Genomic DNA, 24,829 nt, shown 5'->3' with positions numbered 1-24,829 from the left:
ACAATGAATAAAGGTTAGAGCCTTTAGGTGCTGAAGATCATGCTTGGTAGAAGCCAAAATGTGCTTAAGCAATTTCTAATTAGTGCCTAGTGCTCGAAAAGGCATTTGTCAATTTGGAAGTGCAGCTAAAATAGATATTGGAGTACATGTCTTAAAAAACTAGGTGTGCTATTTCTGCAATTGCTAGAACTCCCTCGCATTTATTGGGGCGATCACGGTGGCGCAGCGGTAGAGTTACTGCCTTACAGCGCTTGCAGCGCCAGAGACCCGGGTTCGATCCTGACTACGGGTGCTGTCTGTACGGAGTTTGTACGTTCTCCTCGTGACCTGCGTGGGTTGTCCCCGGATGCTCCGGTTTCCTTCCACACTCCAAAGACGTACAGGTATGTAGGTTAATTGGCTTGTTGTATGTGTTAACTGTCCCTAGTGTGAATAGGGGTCACTGGTCGGTGCGGGCTCGGTGGGCCGAAGGGCTTGTTTCCGAGCTGTTTCTCTAAACTAAATTATTTAATAACAGAAAGAAAAAGTGAATAATTAATAGTTTAAGTGTTGAGTCGCTGCATTTTATGTGCAGAGATGCTCCTCCTACAGTTTTAGGTGCAGGTCAAAAACCTTGTTGCACATTAAACGCATGTAACATTTTAACTTCCTATTAGTGTTTAAGTCCACGAAAGTCGAGGGTAATAGGTGGGAGATAAGCTATCTTGTGATTTTATTGTCCAATTTTCTTCACTTTTTAAAATTTATGTGCAATTTGCGTTATATAACAGGAAGTGTCATTCATGATTCAAAATAAAAAAGCCAATCTCGTGAGCAGCGGATCCTCGAGTCACTAACAAAAGTCGGAGCAAGAGGGGCATCTCTGCAACAGTAAGCGTTTTAATTTCTCCTTTTAAAGTTATTTAATCAATGTTGATCCACTTGGGTTCCAGCCAGATCACCTGCTAATTTGTTTGTCTATTTTGTTACACTCTGTTGAGAATGATTCCACTTTTAAATTGGTCTGATAAGGCATCTTTGAAAAAATGTTTGAATAATTCGGGCTTCATCTTCTGTTTTATGACTTTGTGTATAGCTAGTTACTATAATTGTGCTTTTAAAGTACTTTTCCCTTTCAGGTAGTGTACATGTGGTTGCTCCGGGCAGGAGACTTTGAAATTCACTTGCTTTCTATCATTATGTAAGAGACAATATAAAATTGAGTTTACCAGTCGAGCCGTGTTTTGGCTCGACAGCAGATGTTTTTGTACATCTATCTGAGATAAAATGCTAATATGCAACCTATTGGTTTCTTTGCAAGCTAGTTATTCCCAGACATGGGTGCGTTGGTAAACATTCCCCTTGCAATACACGATGGTTTGGAAAATGAGGGGAGAGAAGGCAGGTAGACACAAAATGCTGGGGTAACTCAGCGGGACAGGCAGTTCTTTGAAGTCCCTCTCTCTCTCTATCGCTCCCCCACCCATGTCGCTCCAGCCTCCTTTTCGCCCTACAAACAGCTTACAATGGCCTGTTCCCTTTATCATCGTTTTCTTTTTGCATATCTTTCATTCATTGTTCTTTATTTCTCCACATCACCGTCTATCTCTCGTTTCCCTTATCCCTAACCAGTCTGAAGGAGGGTCTCGACCTGAAACGTCACCCATTCCTTCTCTCCAGAGATGCTGCCTGTCCCGCTGAGTTACTCCAGCATTTTGTGTCTATCTTCGATTCAAACCAGCATCTGCCGTTCTTGCCTACACACCGAGAGAAGGGAGAGACGGACAAGCTATTGAGGGAGGGAGGGGAAGAGTGTGAGGGTGCGTTCACCGAGGAATGAAAGGAGTAATTCTCAGACATTAACTTTGTTAAGGATCATAGTGGAAGAAGGTTTGTGCTTCCTTATTGAAAGCACCATCCGCTGTAACCGCACTGCAATCTTCACGCGGAACCAAACATCCTGTGGCTGTCAACATTTCTGTAGCAAAAAGAAGGTACAAGAGCCTGAAAACTGAAACGTCCAGGTTCAGGAACAGCTTCTTCCCTACAGCCATCAGGCTATTAAGCATTACAACCTCCAATAAGCTCTGAACTGCAGAGACTATTATTGGACTATTTGTTTTTTATGTGTATGTATATGTGTGTGTGTGTAAATATATGCATGTGCACACATACTGAACTTTTTTTCTCGTTTATGATATTCTTTACAGTGTACTATGTTTATATATTCATTTGTGCTGCTGCAAGTAAGAATTTAATTGTTCTATCTGGGACATATGGCAATAATACACCCTTGACTCTTGGGCTTGTTCCAGAATGAGACATGACATTTTGCAACATTTCACCATTTTCCACCCTTTGGACCCCTGTTATCAAAGTCGTGAACTAACCCTAAGTTGGAGATGAATACCCAGTCTTCCAACCTACCTCATTGCAGCCTTTGCACTTTTTTCTTACCTGCACTTTCTCTGCAGCTGCTGCACTCCTCATTCTATTTATTTTCTTTTGTATGCATTGATGCCCGTGCGTGTGGCATGATTTTTGTGGATAGGACGCAAAACAAAGTTTTTCCACTGTATCTCGATACAGGTGACAATACTAATCCAATATCAGTAGAAATACCGATTTATTGCATTAAGGAGATAACTGGTGTACTCGGTTAGAGACGTGGCTATATTTTATTAAGTCTCACAGCATGGACGGAAATCAACAGATCCCTGATGTAAGGAACCATGCTTACATTTACTAAGCCAATTAACCTACAAACCTGTACGTCTTTGGAGTGTGAGAGGAAACCGAAGATCTCTGAGAAAACCCACGCAGGTCACGTGGAGAACGTACAAACTCTGTACAGACAGCACCCGTAGTCAGGATCAAACTTGGGTCTCCGGCAATGCATTCGCTGTAAGGCTGCACCATCATGGCCGTCCAATTTGGCCGTCGCATGGTGTCCTCATTGGCCTAAGCTCCTTCCACATAGAAACATAGAAACATAGAAATTAGGTGCAGGAGTAGGCCATTCGGCCCTTCGAGCCTGCACCGCCATTCAATATGATCATGGCTGATCATCCAACTCAGTATCCCGTACCTGCCTTCTCTCCATACCCTCTGATCCCCTTAGCCACAGGGGCCACATCTAACTCCCTCTTAAATATAGCCAATGAACTGGCCTCGACTACCCTCTGTGGCAGGAAGTTCCAGAGATTCACCACTCTCTGTGTGAAAAAAGTTCTTCTCATCTCGGTTTTAAAGGATTTCCCCCTTATCCTTAAGCTGTGACCCCTTGTCCTGGATATGACCACATAATCTGTGGCCATGTCACCAGCAGAGAGACTGGTGTCTGGCTTCACCATGCTGGCTCTAACATCACCAGCACACTGGACCGTCAGAATAAAGGCAGTGCGACTACAGTCAGTGCACCAGGCACTGATCTGAATGACATGCCACCCACCCAAGGCTGTTTTTGTACGTATGTCTTTAAAGAGATGGAACTGGTTGACGCTCCGAGTCTGTGCCGACTGACCAATTTTGAATTTCAGTCTTAGAACGGATTTTGTAACTTTGTCGGTGCAGAATAAGACCCGTAGCGACCCCTTGCGTGCTTTGTGTATTATACGCAAAAATAATTTCACTGTATACTTGACAATAAGTATCATTGAATTGACCAAATGACATTTCATGGCTTATTTTTGTGCTTTAATTGTGTTTAGATTAATCTAAGGAAATTACCAGTTGAAAAAAAACTTGAAGAGTGGAATGAATAATATACAGCAGTACAAAGACCTACCTATCCCAATATTGTAACAGAAGGTGCTAATGAAGTGTATCAAGTGTTGAAAATAAGTCTGTGTGTTCCTCACCTCTTATATCCCGATGTTTTAATCTGTTCTCATTTATTTCCTGATTAGGTTATTGCTTGCACTGCGAAATGGCAAGAAAATTTTCTACTTTGGAAATTACACTCATTGTTTTGTTCACCTTGGTGTTTGCCGTGGCCATTGTTTTATGCGTGCTTTTGGCCACTAACCAACAACCAAAACCGCCCCCACAAGGTAAATTGTTTTTTTTTAAAAGCTTGTCATTTAGTTTTATCAGCTATTGGTTTAGAATGAAACCACGTGGAGCTGCTGCCTCACACCGCCAGGGATCCGGGTTCGATCCTGACCTCGGGCACTGTCTCTGTGGAGTTTGCGCGTGGAGTCTCCCTGTGACCGCGTGGGTTTCCACCGGGTGCGCCGGTTTCCTTCCACATCCCAAAGACGAGTGGGTTTGTAGGTTAATTGGTTTCTGTAAATTGACCCGAGTGTGTTGATGAGAATGTGAGGTAACGAAGAACTAGTATGAACAGGTGACCGATGGTCAGCATGGATTCAGTGGGCCGAAGGGCCTGTTTCCTTGCTATATCTAAACTGATCTAAACAATGATGACGGCATGTCCAAACTTAAAGGACATTGTATTATGCTGTATGCATGGTATTGAAAGATACTTTTTAAAATCTACATTAGCAGTTGGATTCCCTATTTTGCAAGTCATTCATTTTACACCATAGTGATAGTCATACAGTGTGGAAATGGGCCCTTCGGTCCAACTTGCCCACACCAACCAAGCGCGGCACGGTGGCACAGCGGTAGAGTTGCTGACATACAGCACCAGAGACCCGGGTTCGATCCTGACTACGGGTGCTGTCTGTACGGAGTTTGTACGTTCTCCTCGTGACTGTGTGGGTTTTTTCTGAGATCTTCAGTTTCCTCCCACACTCCAAAGACGTGCAGGTGTTTAGGTTAATTGGCTTGGTATAATTGTAAATTGTTCCTGGTGTGTGTAGGATAGTGTTAATGTGCAGGGATCGCTAATCGGCACCGACTCAGTGGGCTGAAGGGCCTGTTTCCGCGCTGTATCACTAAACTAAACCAACCAACTTGTCCCATCTTCACTAGTCCTACCTGCCTGCATTTGGCCCACCAACATCTAGATCTTTAGGCGATATTTGATAAGCTAAATTTCTTGTGACGTGAAGAAATTATATTAAGAGTTAGATTTTGAAGGATTTGTTTTCCAACGTTTTAATTGTTATCAGTTACCTCAGTTGAAAATTTAATATGGGAATCTCTTTATTTAAGATATTTGGTATCATCCGATCATTTGTATTTGATTTTGCTGAGACTCTGTATTTTCCACAGACGAACCCCAGCCTTTCGTTCCTTGCTGTCCATTCATTGTACATGATAATGATCGAGTTGACTGCTTTCCAGATGAGGGGGCCACAAAGGTAGGGTTAGAAAACATCTTTAAAAACTTTCTACGAACTTGTGTGCAAAAAGATGTCGGGCTATTTTGAGCAAGACACCGTTGCAGTAACATGAGCAAAGCACAATGGGCGGGATGAACTGACAGCCCAGCGGTATGAATATTGACTTCTCCAACTTCAAGAAACCCTTGCTTTCTCTGCTTTCCGTATGTCTGTGCCTCCTTCTCCCCTGACTCTCAGTCTGACGAAGAGTCTCGACCCGAAACGTCACCCATTCTTATTATCCAGAGATGCTGCCTGTTCCGCTGAGTTACTCCAGCATTTTGTGTCTATTTTTGGGCAGGAGTAACTCGGCGGGTCAGGCAGCATCTCTGGAGGATATGGATAGGGGTTGAGATTCCTTCTTGGTAACAACCCACTTTCAAAAGCACAAGTCTCAACATTTATTGCTGGGTCTTGATGAATCTCCCCAGAAATGATTCGTAAGATGATTCACAGGATGTTGGAAACTAATGTATTATGGAGGCATGTTTGAGGTTAATGTCCTCATTTTGGTGTACAACATGAAAGGCGTATCATTGAAAAGCTAATGTGTACAGCTTTGAACTAACGGATAAAAGTGAGATAATCATTCTCATTTGCAGATAACTTCTCTGATCTTTTGCGTTAAATCCTGATCTGAAAAGAAAATTTCTCTTGGTTCTTGGTTATAATTAGCTGCACACCTGATGATATCTCATTCACTGAAGAATTAGTGTTTTAGAAACTAATGCCCCTGTCCCACTTAGGAAACCTGAACGGAAACCTCTGGAGACTTTGCGCCCCACCCAAGGTTTCCGTGCAGTTCCCGGAGGTTGCAGGTGGTGGAAGCAAGTAGGGAGACTGACAAAAACCTCCAGGAACTGCACTGAAACCTTGGGTGGGGCGCAAAGTCTCCAGAGGTTTCCAGTCAGGTTTCCTAAGTGGGACAGGGGCATTACTAGTTATTTTCGTGACTGCAGAAGTGTCTCGTCCTGAAACGTCACCTATTCCTTTTCTCCAGAGATGCTGCCCGTCCCGCTGAGTTACTCCAGCATTTTGTGCCTATCTGTAGTGGATGTAGTTGGTTAAGATTGATGGTGGTTTAAATACCGATGATAAGTTAATTAATGTTTTTCCTGCATTAATGAATGTCATTCGCATGAAAGTAGTCTAATCTTAGTTTATTGTATTTGTTTTTGTAAGGTTTATAGTAATAATTAATTGTTCTGGCTCGGCAGTAAAGTTGCTGCCTTACAACACAAGAAACATAGAAACATAGTTGCAGGAGTAGGCCATTTGGCCCTTCGAGCCAGCATTCAATATGATCATGACTGATCATCTAAAATCAGTACCCCGTTCCTGCATTTTCCCCATATCCCTTGATTCCTTTAGCCCTAAGAGCTCTCTCTTGAAAACATCCAGTGAATTGGCCTCAACTGCATTCTGTGAAACACAGAATTCCACAGATTCACAACTCTCTGGGTGAAGAAGTTTTTCCTCATCTTAGTCCTAAATAGCCTACTCCTTATTCTTAAACTGTGACCCCTGGTTTTGGACTCCCCAACATCGGGATCATTTTTCCTGCATCTATCCTGTCTAATCCTTTAAGAATTTAATGTTTCTATAAGATCCCCTCTCATTCCTTCTAAATTCCTGTGAATACAAGCCCAGTCGACCCATTCTTCCATCAAATGTCAGTCCTGCCATCCTGGGAATTAACCTGGTGAACCTACGCTGCACTCCCTCAATAGCAATAAGGTCCTTCCTCAAATTAGGAGACTAAAATTGAACACAATACTCCAAGTGCGGCCTCACTTGGGCCCTGTACAACTGCAGTAGGACCCCCTTGCTCCTAAACTCAAATCCTCTCGCAATGAAGGCCAACATGCCATTGGCTTTCTTCACTTCCTGCTGTACCTGCATGCTTACTTTCAGTGACTGATGTACAAGTACACCCAGGCCTCTCTGCACATCCCTTTGTCCTAATCTGACACCATTCAGACACTGAGTCTAAAGCGTAGCTCTGGGCACCCACATGGGCCCCAGCTATGCCTGCCTCTTTGTAGGGTACGTTGAACAATCCCTGTTTAAGAAGGAACTGCAGATGCTGGAAAATCGAAGGTACACAAAAATGCTGGAGAAACTCAACGGGTTTCTCAGCTGAGAAACTCAGCATAGATGCTGCTGCACCCGCTGAGTTTCTCCAGCATTTTTGTGTACCTTGAACAATCCCTGTTCCAGGCGTACACTGGCCCTAACCCAAACTCTATCTCCGTTACATTGATGACTGCATCGGTGCTACCTCCTGCACCCATGTAGAACTCATGGACTTCACCACCAATTATCATCCTGCATTCAAATTTACTTGGACCATCACCGACACCTCCCTCCACTTTCTTGATCTCACTCTCCATCATAAGAAATAGACTAATGAGTGACTTCTATTACAAACCCACTGACTCTCACAGCTATCTAGACTACACTTCTTCCCACCCTTCTCCCTGCAAAGGCTCTATCCCCTACTCCCAATTCCTCCGTCTACACCGTATCTGTGCCCAAGATGAGGTGTTCCATACTAGAACATCCAAGATGTCCTCATTCTGTAGGGAACAGGGGTTCCCTTCTCCCATCATAGATGAGGCCCTCACTTGTGTCTCCTCGGTACCCCACAGCTCCGCCCTTGCTACACTTGCACCTAGTCGAGACAGAGTCCCCCTAATCCTTACCTTCCACCCCATCAGCCGTTGCATACAGCACATCAATTTCCGAAATTTCAGCCACCTCCAGCGTGATCCCACCCCGAGCCACGTCTCCATCCATTTCCGCCTTGCGCAGAGACCGTTCCCTCCGCAACTCCCTGGATAACTCATCCCTTCCCACCCAAACCACCCCCTCCCCAGGTACCTTCCCCTGCAGCCTCAGAAGATGAAACACCTGACCCTCTATACCTCCTCCCTTGATTCTGTCCAGGGACCCCGACAGTCCTTTCAGGTTAGGCAGATGTTCACTTGCACCTCCTCCAACCTCATCTACTGTATCCGTTGTTCAAGATGTGGACACTTGTACATCGGCGAGAACAAACGCAGACTGGGCGATCGTTTCACGGAACACCTTTGCTCAGCCCGCCTGAACCAACTTGATCTCCCGGTTGCTGGACATTTTCAGTCCTCGGACTCCTCCATTGTCAGAGTGGGGCTAAATGCAAATTGGAGGAACAGCATCTCATATTTTGCTTGGGCAGCTTACAGCCCAGTGGTATGAATATTGATTTCTCTCACATCAGGTAGCCCCGGCATTCCCTCTTTCTATCCCCCCCCACCTAAGTTGCAACAGTTTCTCATTTTCACCCTACAAACAGCTTACAATGGCCTGTTTCCTTTATCCTCGTTACTTTTTTGCATATCTTTCATTCATTGTTCTTTATCTCTCCACATCACTGTTTATATCTCTCGTTTCCCTTATCCCTAATCAGTCTGTAGAAGGGCCTCGACCCGAAACGTCACCCATTCCTTCTCCAGAGATGATGCCTGTCCTGCTGAGTTACTCCAGCGTTTTGTGTCTATCCTCGGTTTAAACCAGCATTTGCAGTTCCATCCTACACCATTCAGATAACAATCTGCCTTTGTGTACTTGCCACCAACGTGGATAACCTCACATTTGTCCACATTGCACTTCATCTGCCATGCATCTGCCCACTCACCCAATCGATCCATGTCACCCTGCATCCTCATAGCATCTTCATCGCAGCTCACTCTGCCACCCAGCTTTGCGTCATCCACAAACTTGGAGATGTCACATTTAATTCCCTCATCTAAATCGTTAATATACATTGTAAATAACTGTGGTCCCAGCACCAAGCCTTGCGGCTCCCCACTAGTCACTGCCTGCCATTCTGAAAAGGACCTGTCTGCCAACCAGTTCTCTATGCATGTCAATGCCCTACTCCCAATACCATGTGCTCTAATTAATCTCTTGTGTGAGACCTTGTCAAAGGCTTTTTGGAAATCCAGATAGAAATCACAGCGAGAATGGGCAATTTCGAAACAGAATCGAACCGGTGTCTCTGGTGCTTTGAGGCATTAGGAGGAAAGATACAACAAAGGTGCTGCACAAATGTTGGTAATTGATGTGGGGATGCAGTGATTAATGAAGGGGTGGCAAGCCGAGTGAAAGAAAACTGTTTAGCATTGGCAGTGGTGATGTCTGGTGGCACTGGGACTGTACTCGCTGGAGTTTAGAAGAATGAGGGGGGACCTCATTGAAACGTATAGAAAAGTGAAAGGCCTGGATAGAGTGGATGTGGAGAGGATGTTTCCACCAGTGGGAGAGTCTAGGACTAGAGGTCGTAGCCTCAGAATTAAAGGGGGCTCTTTTAGGAAGGAGATGAGGAGGAATTTTTTTAGTCAGAGGGTGGTGAATCTGTGGATGTCAGGTCAGTGGATATTTTTAAGGCAGAGATAGATAGATTCTTGATTAGTACGTGTGCCAGATGCTAGCCATGATTGAATGGCGGAGTAGACTTGATGGGCCGAATGGCCTAATTCTGCTCCTATCACATGATCTTATCTTCATACCGCATGGGCGAAGGTAACAGTGATGCAGATTGACAACGGTTGCTGAGAAATTCCTGAGCACAGTGAGAAATGACAGGGCTTTTTGTGGATTGGCACAGCTCTGTAAGTAATGGCAGCACTTAGCGTAATGCCAAGCTTCTCACGATGAAGTGACTGCTAATGAAGTTAGAAAAATGGCCCAAAATGGATCTGTTTTTCTTTAAATACATTTAAGAATTTATTGCTGATTGCACTTTCGACAAAATCTTTTACTTTCCTCCTTTGCTAAAATAGCTTAGTAAACCATGTATTCTAGAAATGAGAAATGCTTGATGATGAAGTTTAGTGTACATGTATAATTCTCAAAGGTAGACAAAAATACTGGAGAAACGCAGCGGGTGAGGCAGCATCTATAGAGCGAAGGAATATGTGATATTTTGGGTCGAGACCCTTCTTCAGACTGGTATGATTGTATGATTCTCATTGTCTGTTTTCATTCACTGTTAAACGTATAGAAAGATACTGTGCTCTGAAGAAGCAATTGCAATGATATATATCATGGCACGGTGGCGCAGCAGTAGAGTTGCTGCCTTACAACGCCAGAGACCCAGGTTCAATCCTGACCACGGGTGCTGTCTGTATGGAGTTTGTACCTTCTCCCTGTGACCTGCGTGGGTTTTCTCCGCCTGCTCCGGTTTCCTCCCACATTCCAAAGATGTGCAGTTTTGTAGGTTAATTGGCTTTGGTAAAATTGTAAATTATCCCTAGTGTGTGTAGGACGGGGTTAGTGTGCGGGGATCGCTGGTCGGCGCAAACTCGTTGAACTGATAGGCCAGTTTCCGTGCTATATTTCTAAAGTAAAATTAAACTCAACTAAAATGTATTAGTTGCGTTCTAACCAGTCAGCAGGAAGACAATACATGATTACAATCGAGCCATTCACAGTGTACTGATATATGATAAATGTTTCGGCCCGAAACGTTGCCTATTTCCTTTGCTCCATAGATGCTGCCGCACCCGCTGAGTTTCTCCAGCTTTTTTGTGTACCTTATGATAAGGGAATAATGCTTAGTGCAAGATAAAGCCTGTAAAGTCCAATCAAGTCCAATCAGTCTGAAGAAGGGTCTCGACCCGAAACGTTGCCTATTTCCTTCGCTTCACAGATGCTGCCTCACCGCTGAGTATCTCCAGCATTTTTGTCTATCTTCAAAGTCCAATCAAAGATAGTCTGAGGGTCTCCAATGAGGTAGATATTAGTTCAGGACTGCTCTCTAGTTGTGGGATGGTTTGATTGCCTGATAACAGCTGGGAAGAAACTGTCCCTGAATCTGGAATTCAGCTCCTATGCCATATGATGTTATGATATTTTGTTTGGGACAATAATTAAAAACTGCTCTCCAATCCTACTTCTAATTAACATTGACCTGCGGAGGGAACTGCAGATGCTGGTTTACATAGATAGGCTGGTTTGCATAGATAAATACACTGCAAGGGTATTTGACCCCTCTCACCCTGGCCACAAACTTTGAATCACTTCCCTCTGGAAGGCGACTCCGGACTGTCAAAGCTGCCACAGCCAGACATAAAAACAGCTTTTTTCCCCACGAGTAGTAGCTCCACTCAATAACCAAAAACCTGTAGCCTCCTTTTGCTCTGGTATTTTATTTAATCACGTGTTTAAACAATAATGTTGTATTGTTAATGTTTAATATTTTATGTATCATTCGTAACTGTCACTGTATGTCATGTTGTCAATTGTGGGCAGAGAACCAAGGCAAATTCCTTGTATGTGAATACTTGGCCAATAAACTTATTCATTCATAAAATGCATAGTAGCGCAGCGGGACAGGCAGCATCTCTGGAGAAAATGAATGGGTGACGTTTCGTGTCGAGACCCTTCTTCAGACTGACAGACGTTGCAGTCACTTATTTACCCATCCTAGAGCCATTACTGGTTATGCATTGCACCTAGATCACAGAGCTCTGTAATTAATTTGTCGGCTGTTTAATTATTTGCGTCTGCACTTTGTCCCTGTGATAAGGTCTGGATGACTTTCCCTTCTTTATCTGTGCAGCTCGGCTGATTTGATTTAAATATGATAAGAATTACCTCGGGGAATGGTGTACACAGATAAGAGATGCACATGATATGAAATAAACTGGATCAGAAAGGAGACAGCAGGTCAATAAAAAAAACTAGAAGCAAGGAACTGCAGATGCTGGTTTACACAACAGGAGACCCATTGTTGGATAGCACAGCAGTAGAGTTGCTGCCTCACAGCTCCAGAGACCCGGGTTCGATTCTGACTATGGGTTCTTGTCTGTATGGAGTTTGTATGATCTCCTGATGTCCTGCGTTCTATTTGAAATTAGAGAAAGCAATGTTCATAGCGCTGGGGTGTTATCTACCCAAACTGGGGTGTAAACTACCCAAGCTGGGTAGTTTACACTCCAGCGGTATGAACATTGATTTCTCTAATTTCCGATAGCCCTTGCTTTCTCCCTCCTTCCCTTCCCAGTTCTCCAACGTCCTTCTGTCTCTGCCCACTTTCTATCTTTTTCCCACGCCCCCCCCCCCCCCCCGACATCAGTCTGAAGAAGGGTCTCGTCCCAAAACGTCACCCATTCCTTCTCTCCGTAGATGCTGCCTCACCCGCTGAGTTACTCCAGCACTTTGTGTGCATACGGACACACACACACGAAAGCACACGGGCACGCAAACGCACACGGACACGCACACACACACACACACATGGACACACACATGGACACACACACACACACACGGACACACATGCACACACACTGTTCTATGATCTATGTACTTGCCCAAAAAGCCCTGAGCTGTGAGGTGTCAATGAAACTATCAACACCTAGCTGATAGCAACCCCACGACTGTGCCACTTGCTGAGAGTCAGCGTTAATTCTTCAGTATCACTTCTGCCATGAAACTACCTCACACTTTCAACAAGGCAGTTTAATGGTTGGAGAGCACAAATTCAATTTGCAGGACCATTTTTCGAAGTGGCAATGTACTGTGCCTCATTATCCCATTCATTTTGTAGACCCATCCATTAGGATATTAAACTAGTGAGGCATGACGTTTTCTGTGTCGAGTGTAAAGGATGTTTTCTGTTCAGTAAAGCAGTGAAGCTGGATCAGGAAAGAATGACCTAACTTGAACAATCAATTCAGGCATCCGCGCGGGGGGAGGGGGAGGAATCAAATATGGCGATTATTATAGACAACAATCTGCAAAATCATCTTTGATATAAACTGGTGATTGTAACTAATTGCGTTTGACTGTCTATCTAAAAAATTGTCACGAGCATTATGACACGCATTGCAGCCAATGTTAATAAAGGCAGCAATTTTTGTTCTGTGGTGGTCAGAGTTGTTCATTCCTCTTTCTTCGTGGATTGAGAAGGCAGTCTAAGAGTGGTGTTCAGGAAGGAACTGCAGATCTGGTTTCAACTAAAGAGAGACACAAAAAGCCGGAGTAACTCAGCGGGTCTGACAGCATCTCTGGAGAAAACGACCCAAAACGTCACGTATTCTTTTCCTCCAGAGATGCTGTCTGACCCGCTGAGTTACTACAGTTGTGTCTATATCCACTTAAGAGTGGGATTGGAGGCCAGATTGGGCAAGGATGGCGACTATCTCCTGAAGACATCTGTGAGCTGGATGGATTATAAACCTCCCAAAATGCTGAAAATACTCAGCTAGGGCAGCACGGTGGCACAGCAGGTAGAGATGCTGCCTCACAGCGTCAGATACCCTGATTTCTGGTGCTGTCTGTGTGGAGTTTGTACGTTCCTCCTGTGACCGTGTGACTTTCCTCTGGGTGCTCCGGTTTCCTCTCGCATCCCAAAGACGTGCGGGTCTGTAGATTAATGGGCCTCTGCAAATGTCCCGTCGTGTGTAGGGAGTGGATGGGAAAACTCGGATAACGTAGAACTGGTGTGAATGGGTGATCGATGGTCAGGAACATGAACGGCAGAGCATGGAGGGATAGAGGCAGATTTAATCTGCCACATGGAGGCAGATTAAATCAGTTTAAATTGCCGTCGAGTTCAACAGAGGTTGGGCCTGTCCCACTTAGGCGATTTTTTGGGCGACTACAGGCGACTGCCGCAAAATTTTCAACATGTTGAAAAATCTTCGGCGACAGTGGTGACAATTTTTGGTGTCGTAGGTGAATTCCATTAAAACTAGTCCCCGCAGTCGCCTAAAGAGTCGCCTAAGTGGGACAGACCCTAAAGGGTTCTAGTTTCTATTGGGAGACCAGTCGCATGTCATACCATCAAGATGTGTTCGTGCAGGTGATCGCTGGTCGGCATGGACTCGGTGGGGGCGAAGGGCCTGTTTCCACTCTGTATCATCCAACGTTTACCCACGTGCTAGTTTTATCCTACACATTCGGGGCAATTTACAGAAGCCAATTAAGGCCATAAGGAATAGGAGTAGAATTAGGCCATTCTGCCCCATCAAGTCCACTCCACCATTCAATCATGGCTGATCTATCTCTCCATCCTAACCCCATTCTCCTGCCTTCTCCTCATCACCTCTAACACCCGTACTAATCAAGAATCTATCTATCTCTGCCTTAACAATATCCACTGACTTGGCCTCCACAGCCTTCCATGCCAAAGAACTCCGCAGACTCACCTGTGAAGTGTCTCGACCCGAAACGTCACCCAATTGTAATCATGTATTGTCTTTCTGCTGCCTGGTCAACATGCAACAAAAGCATTTTACTGTACCTCGTTACACGTGACAAACTGTAACTATATTTCAGTATACTGTATTTGGGATGGTGAGGCAGACTGTGAGATGGTATTTTTCTCTCCAGGTTACAGGGGAATGACGTGGCCAGTCATCTGACCTTGTCATCGTGTGTTCTGCTTGTTCCTGGTTGCTGTTCGATTTTTGTGCCACAGATGCAATAGCGAGTGTCTCCCGGTTGCCAAATATTTTAATTCCCCTTCCCATTCCCACACTGATCTTTTTTGTCCTGGGCCTTCCCTCATTGTCTAAGTGAGGCCCAATGCAAATTGGAGGAACAGCACCTCATATTTCGCTGTAACTCGTTCTCACCTCGACGACATCTCAGAATGGCCTGTATCATTGTTACTTTTTTACACATCTTAGAAACATAGAAAATAGGTGCAGGAGGAGGCCATTCGGCCTTTCGAGCCAGCACCGCCATTCATTGTGATCATGGCTGATCGTCCCCTATCAATAACCCGTGCCTGCCTTCTCCCCATATCCCTTGACTCCACTAGCCCCTAGAGTTCTATCTAACTCCGTCTTAAATCCATCCAGTGACTTGGCCTCCACTGCCCTCTGTGGCAGGGAATTCCATAAATTCACAACTCTCTGGGTGAAAAGGTTTTTCTTCCATTCACTTCTTCTATATTTTACCTTGTATGTATCGTTAGCTTTTAGAAATGTTTGAATGGTGCGCTGACTGGCTGACATTTTACAATTTCGTTGTACATGGTTCATGTTACAATGACAATAAAGAAACTATTCTATTCTATTCTATTATCAGTATCTATATCTCTTGTTTCTCCTTTCCCCCGACTCGGTCTGAAGAAGGGTCTCGACCAGAAACGTCAGCTATACCTTTGCTCCAGAGATGCTGCCTGACCCGCTGAGTTGCTCCAGCTGTATGTGTTTATCATTGACAATACTACAATCTTCTCAGTAAATTCTGGCTAACTTTCTTCCATTTTTCTTTTCCATAGGAAGGCTGTGAAGCCCGGGGCTGTTGCTGGAAACCAGTGGCAACTGGAAATGGGCCCTGGTGCTATACTGCTTCGAATGTTGGATACAGTATACGTGAAAGTCAAACTGAAACCCCAACAGGTCTGTACAGCGGCTGAAATAATTTGTTTGTCTGCATTTGGTTTAGTTTAGTTCAGAAATACAGCGCAGAAACAGGCCCTTCAGCCCACCGTGCCCGCGCCAAACCCGCACACTAACACTTTCCTACATACCTAACGTACATAGTTTTTACAAAAAACAATGAACCCACAAACCTGTACATCTTTGGAGTGTGGGAGGAAACCGGAGCTCCCGGGCAAAACCCGCACGGGTCACGGGGAGAACGTACAAACTCCGTATAGATGGCACCCGCAGTCAGGATCAAACCCGGGTCCCTGGCACTGTAAGACAGCAACTCTACCGCTGCGCAACCGCGCCGCCCTTTATGACAAGAAATGAATGATTTTATTGATGAGTGCATTTAACCGGGATCTTATTTCGAAACAGGGTTTGAGAGTGAGTTGCATCGATTGCCCTCTCCCTCTCTTTATGGAAAGGATATTGAAACATTGCTATTGACTGCGGAAATGCAGACAGCAAATCGCTTTCGATTCAAGGTTGGTGTGCTTTGTTGAGAGCTAAAACCCTGCTGTTTCTTATTACCAGCCTTTTATTCTAACTACCCATTGAACAATCCATACGGCATTCTCTCATTATAGATTTTATTAATTCTTTGTCATCCTTGACACAGAGTCAAAAGCTATTGCTGAACTTTATTTATGTTTTAAATAGGTAGAACAGGTTTATTCCAACTGTTGTAAATGGACAATAGTTTAGCTTAGAGATACAGTGCGGAGACAGGCCCTTCAGCCCCACCGAGTCCGCACTGACCCCGCACACTAACACTATCCTACACACACCAGGGACAATTTTACAGAAGCCAATTAACTAAAGCAGTGGCAGGATCGGTCAAAGTCAGCATGGATTTATGAAGGGGGATTCATGCTTGACTAATCTTCTGGAATTTTTTTGAGAATGTTCCAAGTAGAATGGATAAGGAAGAGCCGGTGGATTTGGTGTATCTGGACTTCCAAAGAGCCTTTGACAAGGTCCCACACAAGAGATTAGTGTGCAAAATTAGAGCACATGGTATTGGGGGTAGGATATTGACATGGATAGAGAACTGGTTGGCAGACAGGAAGCAAAGAGTAGGAATTAATGAGTCCTTTTCAGAATGGCAGGCAGTGACTAGTGGGGTGTTGCAAGGCTTGGTGCTGGGACCCCAGTTATTTAAAATATATATTAACGATTTAGATGAGGGAATTAAATGTGACATCTCCAAGTTTGTGGATGACACAAAGCTGGGTGGCAGTGTGAGCTGCGATGAGAATGCCATGAGGCTGCAGGGTGACTTGGATAGGTTGGGTGAGTGGGCAGATGCATGGCAGATGCAGTATAATGTGGATAAATGTGAGGTTATCCACTTCGGTGGCAAAAACAGGAAGGCAGATTATTATTATGAATGGTGCCAGATTAGGAAAAGGGGTGGTGCAACAAGACTTGGGTGTCCTTGTACATCAGTCAATTAAAGTAAGCATGCAGGTACAGAAGGCAGTGAAGAAACCTAATAGCATGTTGACCTTCATTGTGAGTGGATTTGAGTTTAGGAGCAAGGAGATCCTTCTGCAGTTGTACAGGGCCCTGGTGAGACTGCACCTGGAGTATTGTGTGCAATTCTGGTCTCCTCATTTGAGGAAGGACATTATTGCTATTGAGGGAATGCAGCGTAGGTTCACCAGGTTAATTCCTGGGATGGTGGGGCTGACATATGATGAAAGAATGGGTCAACTGGGCTGGTATTCTCTGGACTTTAGAAGGATGAGAGGGGATCTTATAGAAATGTATATATGATTGGACAGGCTGGATGCAGGAAAAATGTTCCTGATGTTGGGGAAGTCCAGAATCAGGGGTCACAGTTTAAGAATATGGGGCAGGCAGTGGAGGGCAATTCACTGTATGTTTTCAAGAGAGAGTTAGATTTAGCTCTTGGTGCTAAAGGTATCAGGGGATATGGAGAAAAAGCAAGAACAGGGTACTGATTTTAGATGATCAGCCATAATCTTATTGAATGGCGGTGCTAGCTCGAAGGGCCGAATGGCCTACTCCTGCACCTATTTTTCTATGTTTCTAACTTAAAACCTGTACATCTTTGGAGTGTGGAAGGAAACCGGAGATTCCGGAGAAAACCCCCGCAGGTCACGAGGAGAACATGCAAACTCCGTACAGACAGCACACGTAGTCAGGAATGAACCCGGGTCTCTGGCAATGTAACGTAGCATCTCTACCGCTGTGCCACCCTATACTTTAACTTGATCTTAATACTCACTTGACCAAAATAGAATATAATGTGTTATAATATTACCTCTTCATTCAACTAATTGCATCTGATTATCAAAAAAATTAGATACTAAAGCCGTTAATGAAAAGTGTTGGGAACAAGCCTTCTGTTTTGTTATTGCATTTGATTTGTAAATTAGCATCTGCAAATTTATAACTTATTTTAAAAAAGGAACTGCAGATGCTGCTTTACACCAAAGTTTGACACAAAATGCTGGAGTACCTCAGCAGGTCAGGCAGCATCTCTGGAGGAATGGGCAGGTGTCTGAAGAAGGGTCCCGATCCGAAATGTCACCTGTCCGTTTTCCCCGGAGTTGCTGCCTGACCTGCCGAGTTACTCCAGCGCTTTGTCAACACCTGGTCTTCTAGTTTGTCATCATTGGGCTGCTATCTCCGTGCATCTTTAACTTGTTCTCCTAATCGACAACTTTCTTGATTGTCATGCTAAGATTACAGATGCTTTCAATGATCGGTTTGAAGTTCCACATGAAAACATTAAAGCATTTAAGGGTCCGGCAGCAGTGAATCCTAATTACGATGTTGAACTTAGAAAGAACCCTTTTGGAATTGCAGTCATCAGAAAGTCCACCAGAACTGTCCTGTAAGCATTTTCTTTATCAATACATCTGTGTAATAATTTTGACATGGTTTATTATTAACACTGTATTGCATAACTACAATCTTTCTCCCTCTGTTTTATTTGGTGGTAATAAGGAATAATATCGTGTGAAGAAATATTGAACAAATATTATAATGTTGCTACGTGTACTTTCCAGTGTTTTAATGCAGTACATTGTCCAAATCACCATCTGTTATGTTCTTCTTCACGTTTAATCTTCACTTTCGAACTTATAGTTTAGTTTAGAATTACAGCACAGAAACGGGCCCCTCGGCCTGCCGAGTCCATGCCGACCAGCGATCCCTGCACATTAACACTATCCTACACACTAGGGACAATTTAGTGTTATACCGAAGCCAATTAGCCTACAAACCTGTACGTCTTTGGAGTGTGGGAGGAAACCGGAGCACCCGGGGAAAATCCACGCAGATCACGGGGAGAACGTATAAATAAGCACCTAGTGGCGGCGCGGCTCTGGCTGCAGCGGCTCTCCGGCAGTCCTGTTTGTTTTGTGTTTTTTGTGTTATTTATTTTCGTTTTGGTTAGTCTAGTTTTGGTTTTTAGTTTGTGTTTTGGGAGGGGGGGGGGGGGGTTGAAACAGGGCTTGCTGTCTCTCCCTGCGGGGGAATGCGACTTTTTTGTCGTATTCCCCTTCTCTGCCTCCGTCTGCGCTGAGGGCTAATGGCGGAGCTGCCAACCTCGAGGCTCAGGAGGCAGAGCCCGCCTAGGACTTCGCCCTGAGGCTCGCTCCCGTGAGGGCGGTCCGGCTCGGGGCTGGAACAGTGCTTCCCGTGAGGGGCTGTGACGCTCCCGGGAGGGCGGCCAGTCCGAGGAGGAAGCGTGCTCCCGTTCGGAGTGGCCGAGGCTCGGGGAGGTAGCGGCGCTCCCAGCCCGAGGGAGGAGCGGTGCCCATGTCGGGGCAGCCCAGCCCGAGGGAGGGAGCGGCGGCCCATGTCGGGGCAGCCCAGCCCGAGGGAGGAGCGGCGCCCATGTCGGGGCGGCCCGGCCCGAGAGAGGAGCGGCGCCCATGTACGGCGTTTCCAGCCTGAGGGAAGGAGCGGCGCCCATGTCAGGTGCGGCCCAAGCCCGCGGGAGGAGCGGCGCCCATGTCGGGGCCGGCCCAGCCCGAGGGAGGAGCGGCGCCCAGTGCGGGGCCGGCCCAGAACGAGGGAGGAGCGGCCGGCCCATGTCGGGGCGGCCCAGCCCGAGGGAGGAGCGGCACCAATGTCGGGGCGGCCTGGCGCGAGGCTGAGACGGTAACGGTACTCACGTGAGAGCGATCCGGCTCGGGGCTGGAACGGTGGTCCGGTGGCTGGGACGGCGTTCTGGCGGCGGTGGCCTGAGTCCGGGGTTCGGCCGCGGGCCAGCGGCTGCGTCAGCAGGACTGGTGGGCGGAAGCTTCGACCACCCCGGGCCGCGGTGTTTGAGCCGCGGGACAGTTGTAACATCGCCCGGGGGGTATCGCCTCAGCGCAGAGGGAGAAGAGGAGGGAAGAGACTGGAGACCTAAGACTTTTGCCTCCATCACAGTGAGGAGATGCTGAGTGGACTCACTGTGGTGGATGTTAATATGTGTTTATTGTTGTTTTTTATTGTATTGTATTGTATGTATGACTGCTTCAATTTTGTTAAGAATTCGGTCTGAATGACAATAAAGACTATCTAATCTAATCTAATCTGTAGTCAGGATCTCTGGCGCTGAAGGGCAGCAACTCCACCGCTGCACCACTGTGCCGCCCAAAGTTGATGCAAAGTTGATGCAAAGTTGATGCAAAGTTGGTGCAAAGTTGGTGCAAAGTTGGTGCAAAGTTGGTGCAAAGTTGGTGCAAAGTTGGTGCAAAGTTGATGCAAAGTTGGTGCAAAGTTGGTGCAAAGTTGATGCAAAGTTGGTGCAAAGTTGGTGCAAAGTTGGTGCAAAGTTGATGCAAAGTTGGTGCAAAGTTGATGCAAAGTTGATGCAAAGTTGATGCAAAGTTGGTGCAAAGTTGGTGCAAAGTTGATGCAAAGTTGATGCAAAGTTGGTGCAAAGTTGATGCAAAGTTGATGCAAAGTTGGTGCAAAGTTGATGCAAAGTTGATGCAAAGTTGATGCAAAGTTGGTGCAAAGTTGGTGCAAAGTTGATGCAAAGTTGATGCAAAGTTGGTGCAAAGTTGATGCAAAGTTGATGCAAAGTTGGTGCAAAGTTGGTGCAAAGTTGATGCACAGCCCAGACCATCATGCAAACCAGCTACACTTCCATTGTCCAAAGTTCTATCCGTCGTGTGTGTTCTCCTTCACGTTTAATCTCTGCTCTTGGACTTCACCTCTCGTGCTTTCTCATCCCCTTTGCCTTTCCTACAAACTCAAAGCATTACCCCAGTGAGAAGAACAAAGCCTTTTGGTCTTGTGTCATTTCTGCAGCTCCTCAACTGACTATCAGGCCCTTTCTCCATTGTTGGTCTCCCATTCCCAATCCCACCCCAATTTCAAAGCGTGGATCCTATTCTCTGCAATTATAAGGTTGTCCTCCAACTATAACTTATTATCAGCTACCCCATAGCCAACAATGAACCATTTTGGCTCCACATTTCCTCGATCATTGTAGCTTTTTGCATATCTTTTATTCATTGTCCTATGTACCATGTACATCCCTCGGTTCCCTTTTCCCTGACTCTCAGTCTGAAGAAGGGTCTCGATCCGAAATGTCACCTTTTCCTTTTCTTCAGCAATGCTTTGACCCTTTGAGTTACTCCAGGTTTTTGTGTCCATCTTCGGGGTAAATCAGCATCTGCAGTTCCGTTTGTTCCTACGCAGGTTGTTCTCGTGTTGTCTTTTCATTAGGTCCTAGGGTCACCCAGATCATCTTCTATCACTATCCCTTATCATGGACCTTTGTAGTCTACCTCTATAAACTGTTTGGCTTTGGATCTTTGGCATGTTTACATTTACAGATCGGCAAAATGGGCATTTAACTAGATTGCTGAATTGTAATTATGATACTTGATAATTATTACCAGCTATAAATTCCAGCAGCTAATAATGCAAGATCCCTGACAATAATTGCCGAGATAATATTTTAAAAATAGCGCAATTATCAGTAGCCTTTGAAGTGTGATTACCCTGATAGAATTAAGGAAAATGAACCTTACCCAATAGATTAGAATGTATTAACGGGTGAATTATGGTGCGTGCCTTCCCACAAAATCTTAAATTTCCACTGGTTTACATTGAGTACCACCAGTTTATTCCCCTCGGTAATAAGACCACTTGCCAGTCCTCCCATAAGCTATGGTGTAGTTTCGATCTTCCAACCTACCCATCCTGTACATTGGGCTTTTCTTCTGTAATGGGGCAGCTGGTAGATCTGCTGCCTCATGGTGTCAGAGACCCGGGTTCGATCCTGTCCTTGGGTGTTGTTTGTGGAATTTGCACCTATTTTTCTATGTTTCTAACTTACAAACCGGTACATCTTTGGAGTGTGGAAGGAAACTGGAGATTTCAGAGAAAACCCCCGCTGGTCATGGGGAGAACGTGCAAACTCCGTGCAGACAGCACACGTAGTCAGGAATGAACCCAGACTTTGGCAATGTAAGGTAGCATCTCTACCGCTGTGCCACCGTGAGGCCCATAACTTTAACTTGATCTTAATGGATAACACAATACGCATTTGACCAAAATAGAATATAATGTGTTATAATATTACCTCTTCAGTCAGCTAAGTGCATCAAAAAAACCTAGATACTAAAGCCGTTAATTAAAGTGTTGGGAACCAGCCTAACAAATGCCTTGTTATTGCATTTGATCTGTATTCTAGCATCTGCAATTTTTTGTCTTATTAAAAAAAGGAACTGCAGATGCTATATCTATATTACTAAAAGTCTGATCTTGAGCACTTCCAATTCTGTATATCGATTTTAGAAAAAACACTGCCACTTACAGCAGTGATTTTTGCCATCTTACTCAGAGTCCCCTTCCGCTGCGCAGGACAAGAGGATTTTCCCCTTGGATGAAAAATAAAAGAGTTTTTAGTGTTTAAAAAAATGTTGCGATTCTCTCTCCTGAAGGCCACGCCCCTTCCGGAGGGACTATAAACCCAGAAGTATGGAGGTGCCTCTGTTCTCTGCAAGATGGGGGATCGGGAGGTCGCAATTCTCAGTTTGAGCTGTGAATAACACTGAACAAATATCTTCAATATTTTCAAGATGGCGGCGCTGGCTTAACAGCTGCGGCCCACCTGCAGTCCGTCTGTTTTTTTTCTTTTGTTTTGTTCCTTGTCATGTTTTAGTTAATTTTGTTTTATTAAGTTGTGTATGTGTGTGGGTGGGGTGGGAGAAACATGCTTTGGTCTCTTCCTTCGGGGGATGCGACTTTTTCTTCGGTCGTATTCCCCGTCCCGTCTCCGTCTGCGCCGAGGCCTAATGGCGGAGCTGGAGGCATAGGAGCTGTAGCAGCGGCAGCAGCGGCGGAGACCCGACTCGGCACCGAAGCTGTGGCGGCGGCGGCAGCTGCAGCGGCAGCGGAGACCCGACTCGGCCCCGAAGCTGTAGCGGCGGCAGCAGCAGCGGAGACCCGACTCGGCCCCTGGAGCTGTGGCGGCAGCAGCAGCAGCGGAGACCCGACTCGGCCCTGGAGCTGTGGCTGCGGCAGCAGCAGCGGTAGCGGAGACCCGACTCGGCCCCGAAGCTGTGGCGGAGGCGGCGGAGACCTGACTCGGCCCCGAAGCTGTGGCGGCGGCAGCGGCAGCGGAGACCCGACTCGGCCCTGGAGCTGTGGCGGCGGCAGCAGCGGCAGCGGAGACCCGATTTGGCCCCGAAGCTGTGGCGGAGGCAGCGGAGACCCGACTCGGCCTCAGAGCTGTGGCGGAGGCAGCAACCACCCGCGGAGTTTGAACCGTCGCCTCGGCGCAGGGGGAGAACAAAGAGGGAAGAGACAGAGACTTTAAGATTTTGCCTTCCACCACAGTGAGGAGGTGTTTGGTGAACTCACTGTGGTGGATGTTAAATTTGTGTTGATTGTGTGTTTTTGTCATTTTTTAAATTATATGTATGACTGCAGGGAAACAAAATTTCGTTCAGACCGAAAGGTCTGAATGACAATAAACTAATCTAATCTAATCTAATCTAATCTAATCTACTAAATTGAATGGTTTTACTGACCTGTCAGTGCCCTTAATGTGGTTTGAAAATGTAGTTTGAAAATGCAAAAGTGTGTTTTGGTTTGAAAGTGCTAAAGCAAGCTGCGTTGACTTTGGTTTTGAAAGTGCTACAGCAAGCTGTGTTGCCTTTGGTTTTGAAAGTGCTAAAGCAAGCTGTGTTGCCTTTGGCTTTGAAAGTGCTAAAGCGAGCTGCATTGCCTAATTAGAGCTGCCTTGCCTTCTATATAATTAAAAGTCTAATCTTGACCACTTCCTTTTTGCGCTTTTATATTGATTTTAGTAAAAACGCTACCACGTACGGCTGTGATTTTTGGCCATCTTACTCACTCCCCCTCTGCTCATCGGGTGCCGAGGATTTTCCCCATCGATGAAAAATAAAAGAGTTATTAGTGTTTTAAAAAATGTTGAGATTCTCTCTCCTGTCAATCACGCCATGAAGGCCACGCCCCTTCTGGTGGGAGGGGGGGGGGAAGGACTATAAAACCCGGAAGTGTGGGCGTGGCTCAGTCTCTGCAAGATGGGTGAGGGAGAGGTCATGACTCGCTGTCTTTAGTGGCCTTGCACCCTGCTTGAAATGGAATTTCAAGGAATAGCCGTGAGTCAACTGCGATCCCGCCAGCCGTGAGTGAGTGAGCTGCCAGCCCAACAGGCTTGAGTGACTGAGCCACCAGCCCAAGAATCCATTCGGCCCATAATGTCCAAACTAGCCCTCTGGAAACCAGTCCCTTCAGTGCACAACACCTATACTAGCGTTCCAGAAAGACCCCCCCCCCCCTCCACTGGCCACCAATATTGGAATTGGTGGGGAGATGGAATATTGCGTTAGGGGACCAGCCCTCCCGTGTGATGCTGGGACCTAACTGGACCCACTTACTCTAGTACCTCTATAAACTGTTTACACATTCTCTGTGACCAGGTGGGTTTCCTCCAGGTGCTCCAGTTTCCTCCCAAATGCCCAAGACGAGCGGGTTTGTAGGTTAATTGGCCCTCTGTAAGTTTCCCCCATTGTGCAGGGAGTGGATGAGAAAATAGGATGACGTAGAGTTAGTGTGAATGGGTAATCAATGGCTGGCGTAGACTCTGTAGTCCAATGGGTCTGTTTCCATGCT

The 24,829-nt window shown here is 45.8% G+C and overlaps 1 protein-coding gene across 1 annotated transcript in view; it reads left to right on the top strand.

Annotated features, from left to right (window-relative positions):
• The first annotated feature begins 747 nt into the window (after positions 1-747).
• si (sucrase-isomaltase) overlaps positions 748-24,829 on the top strand; it is a 191,940-nt gene continuing 167,858 nt past the window's right edge. The window contains 7 exon segments of the mRNA XM_033031193.1: positions 748-870; positions 3,690-3,789; positions 3,888-4,031; positions 5,161-5,249; positions 15,553-15,673; positions 16,079-16,188; positions 18,418-18,569. Of these exon segments, the coding sequence (XP_032887084.1) occupies positions 3,908-4,031; positions 5,161-5,249; positions 15,553-15,673; positions 16,079-16,188; positions 18,418-18,569 (596 nt within the window). The 5' untranslated portion in view covers positions 748-870; positions 3,690-3,789; positions 3,888-3,907.

Source organism: Amblyraja radiata, chromosome 13, assembly GCF_010909765.2.
Source record: "Amblyraja radiata isolate CabotCenter1 chromosome 13, sAmbRad1.1.pri, whole genome shotgun sequence".
Lineage (NCBI taxonomy): Eukaryota > Metazoa > Chordata > Chondrichthyes > Rajiformes > Rajidae > Amblyraja > Amblyraja radiata.
The sequence above is the reverse complement of the archived record's forward strand: the minus strand, read 5'-3'. Positions and strand labels throughout refer to the sequence as shown.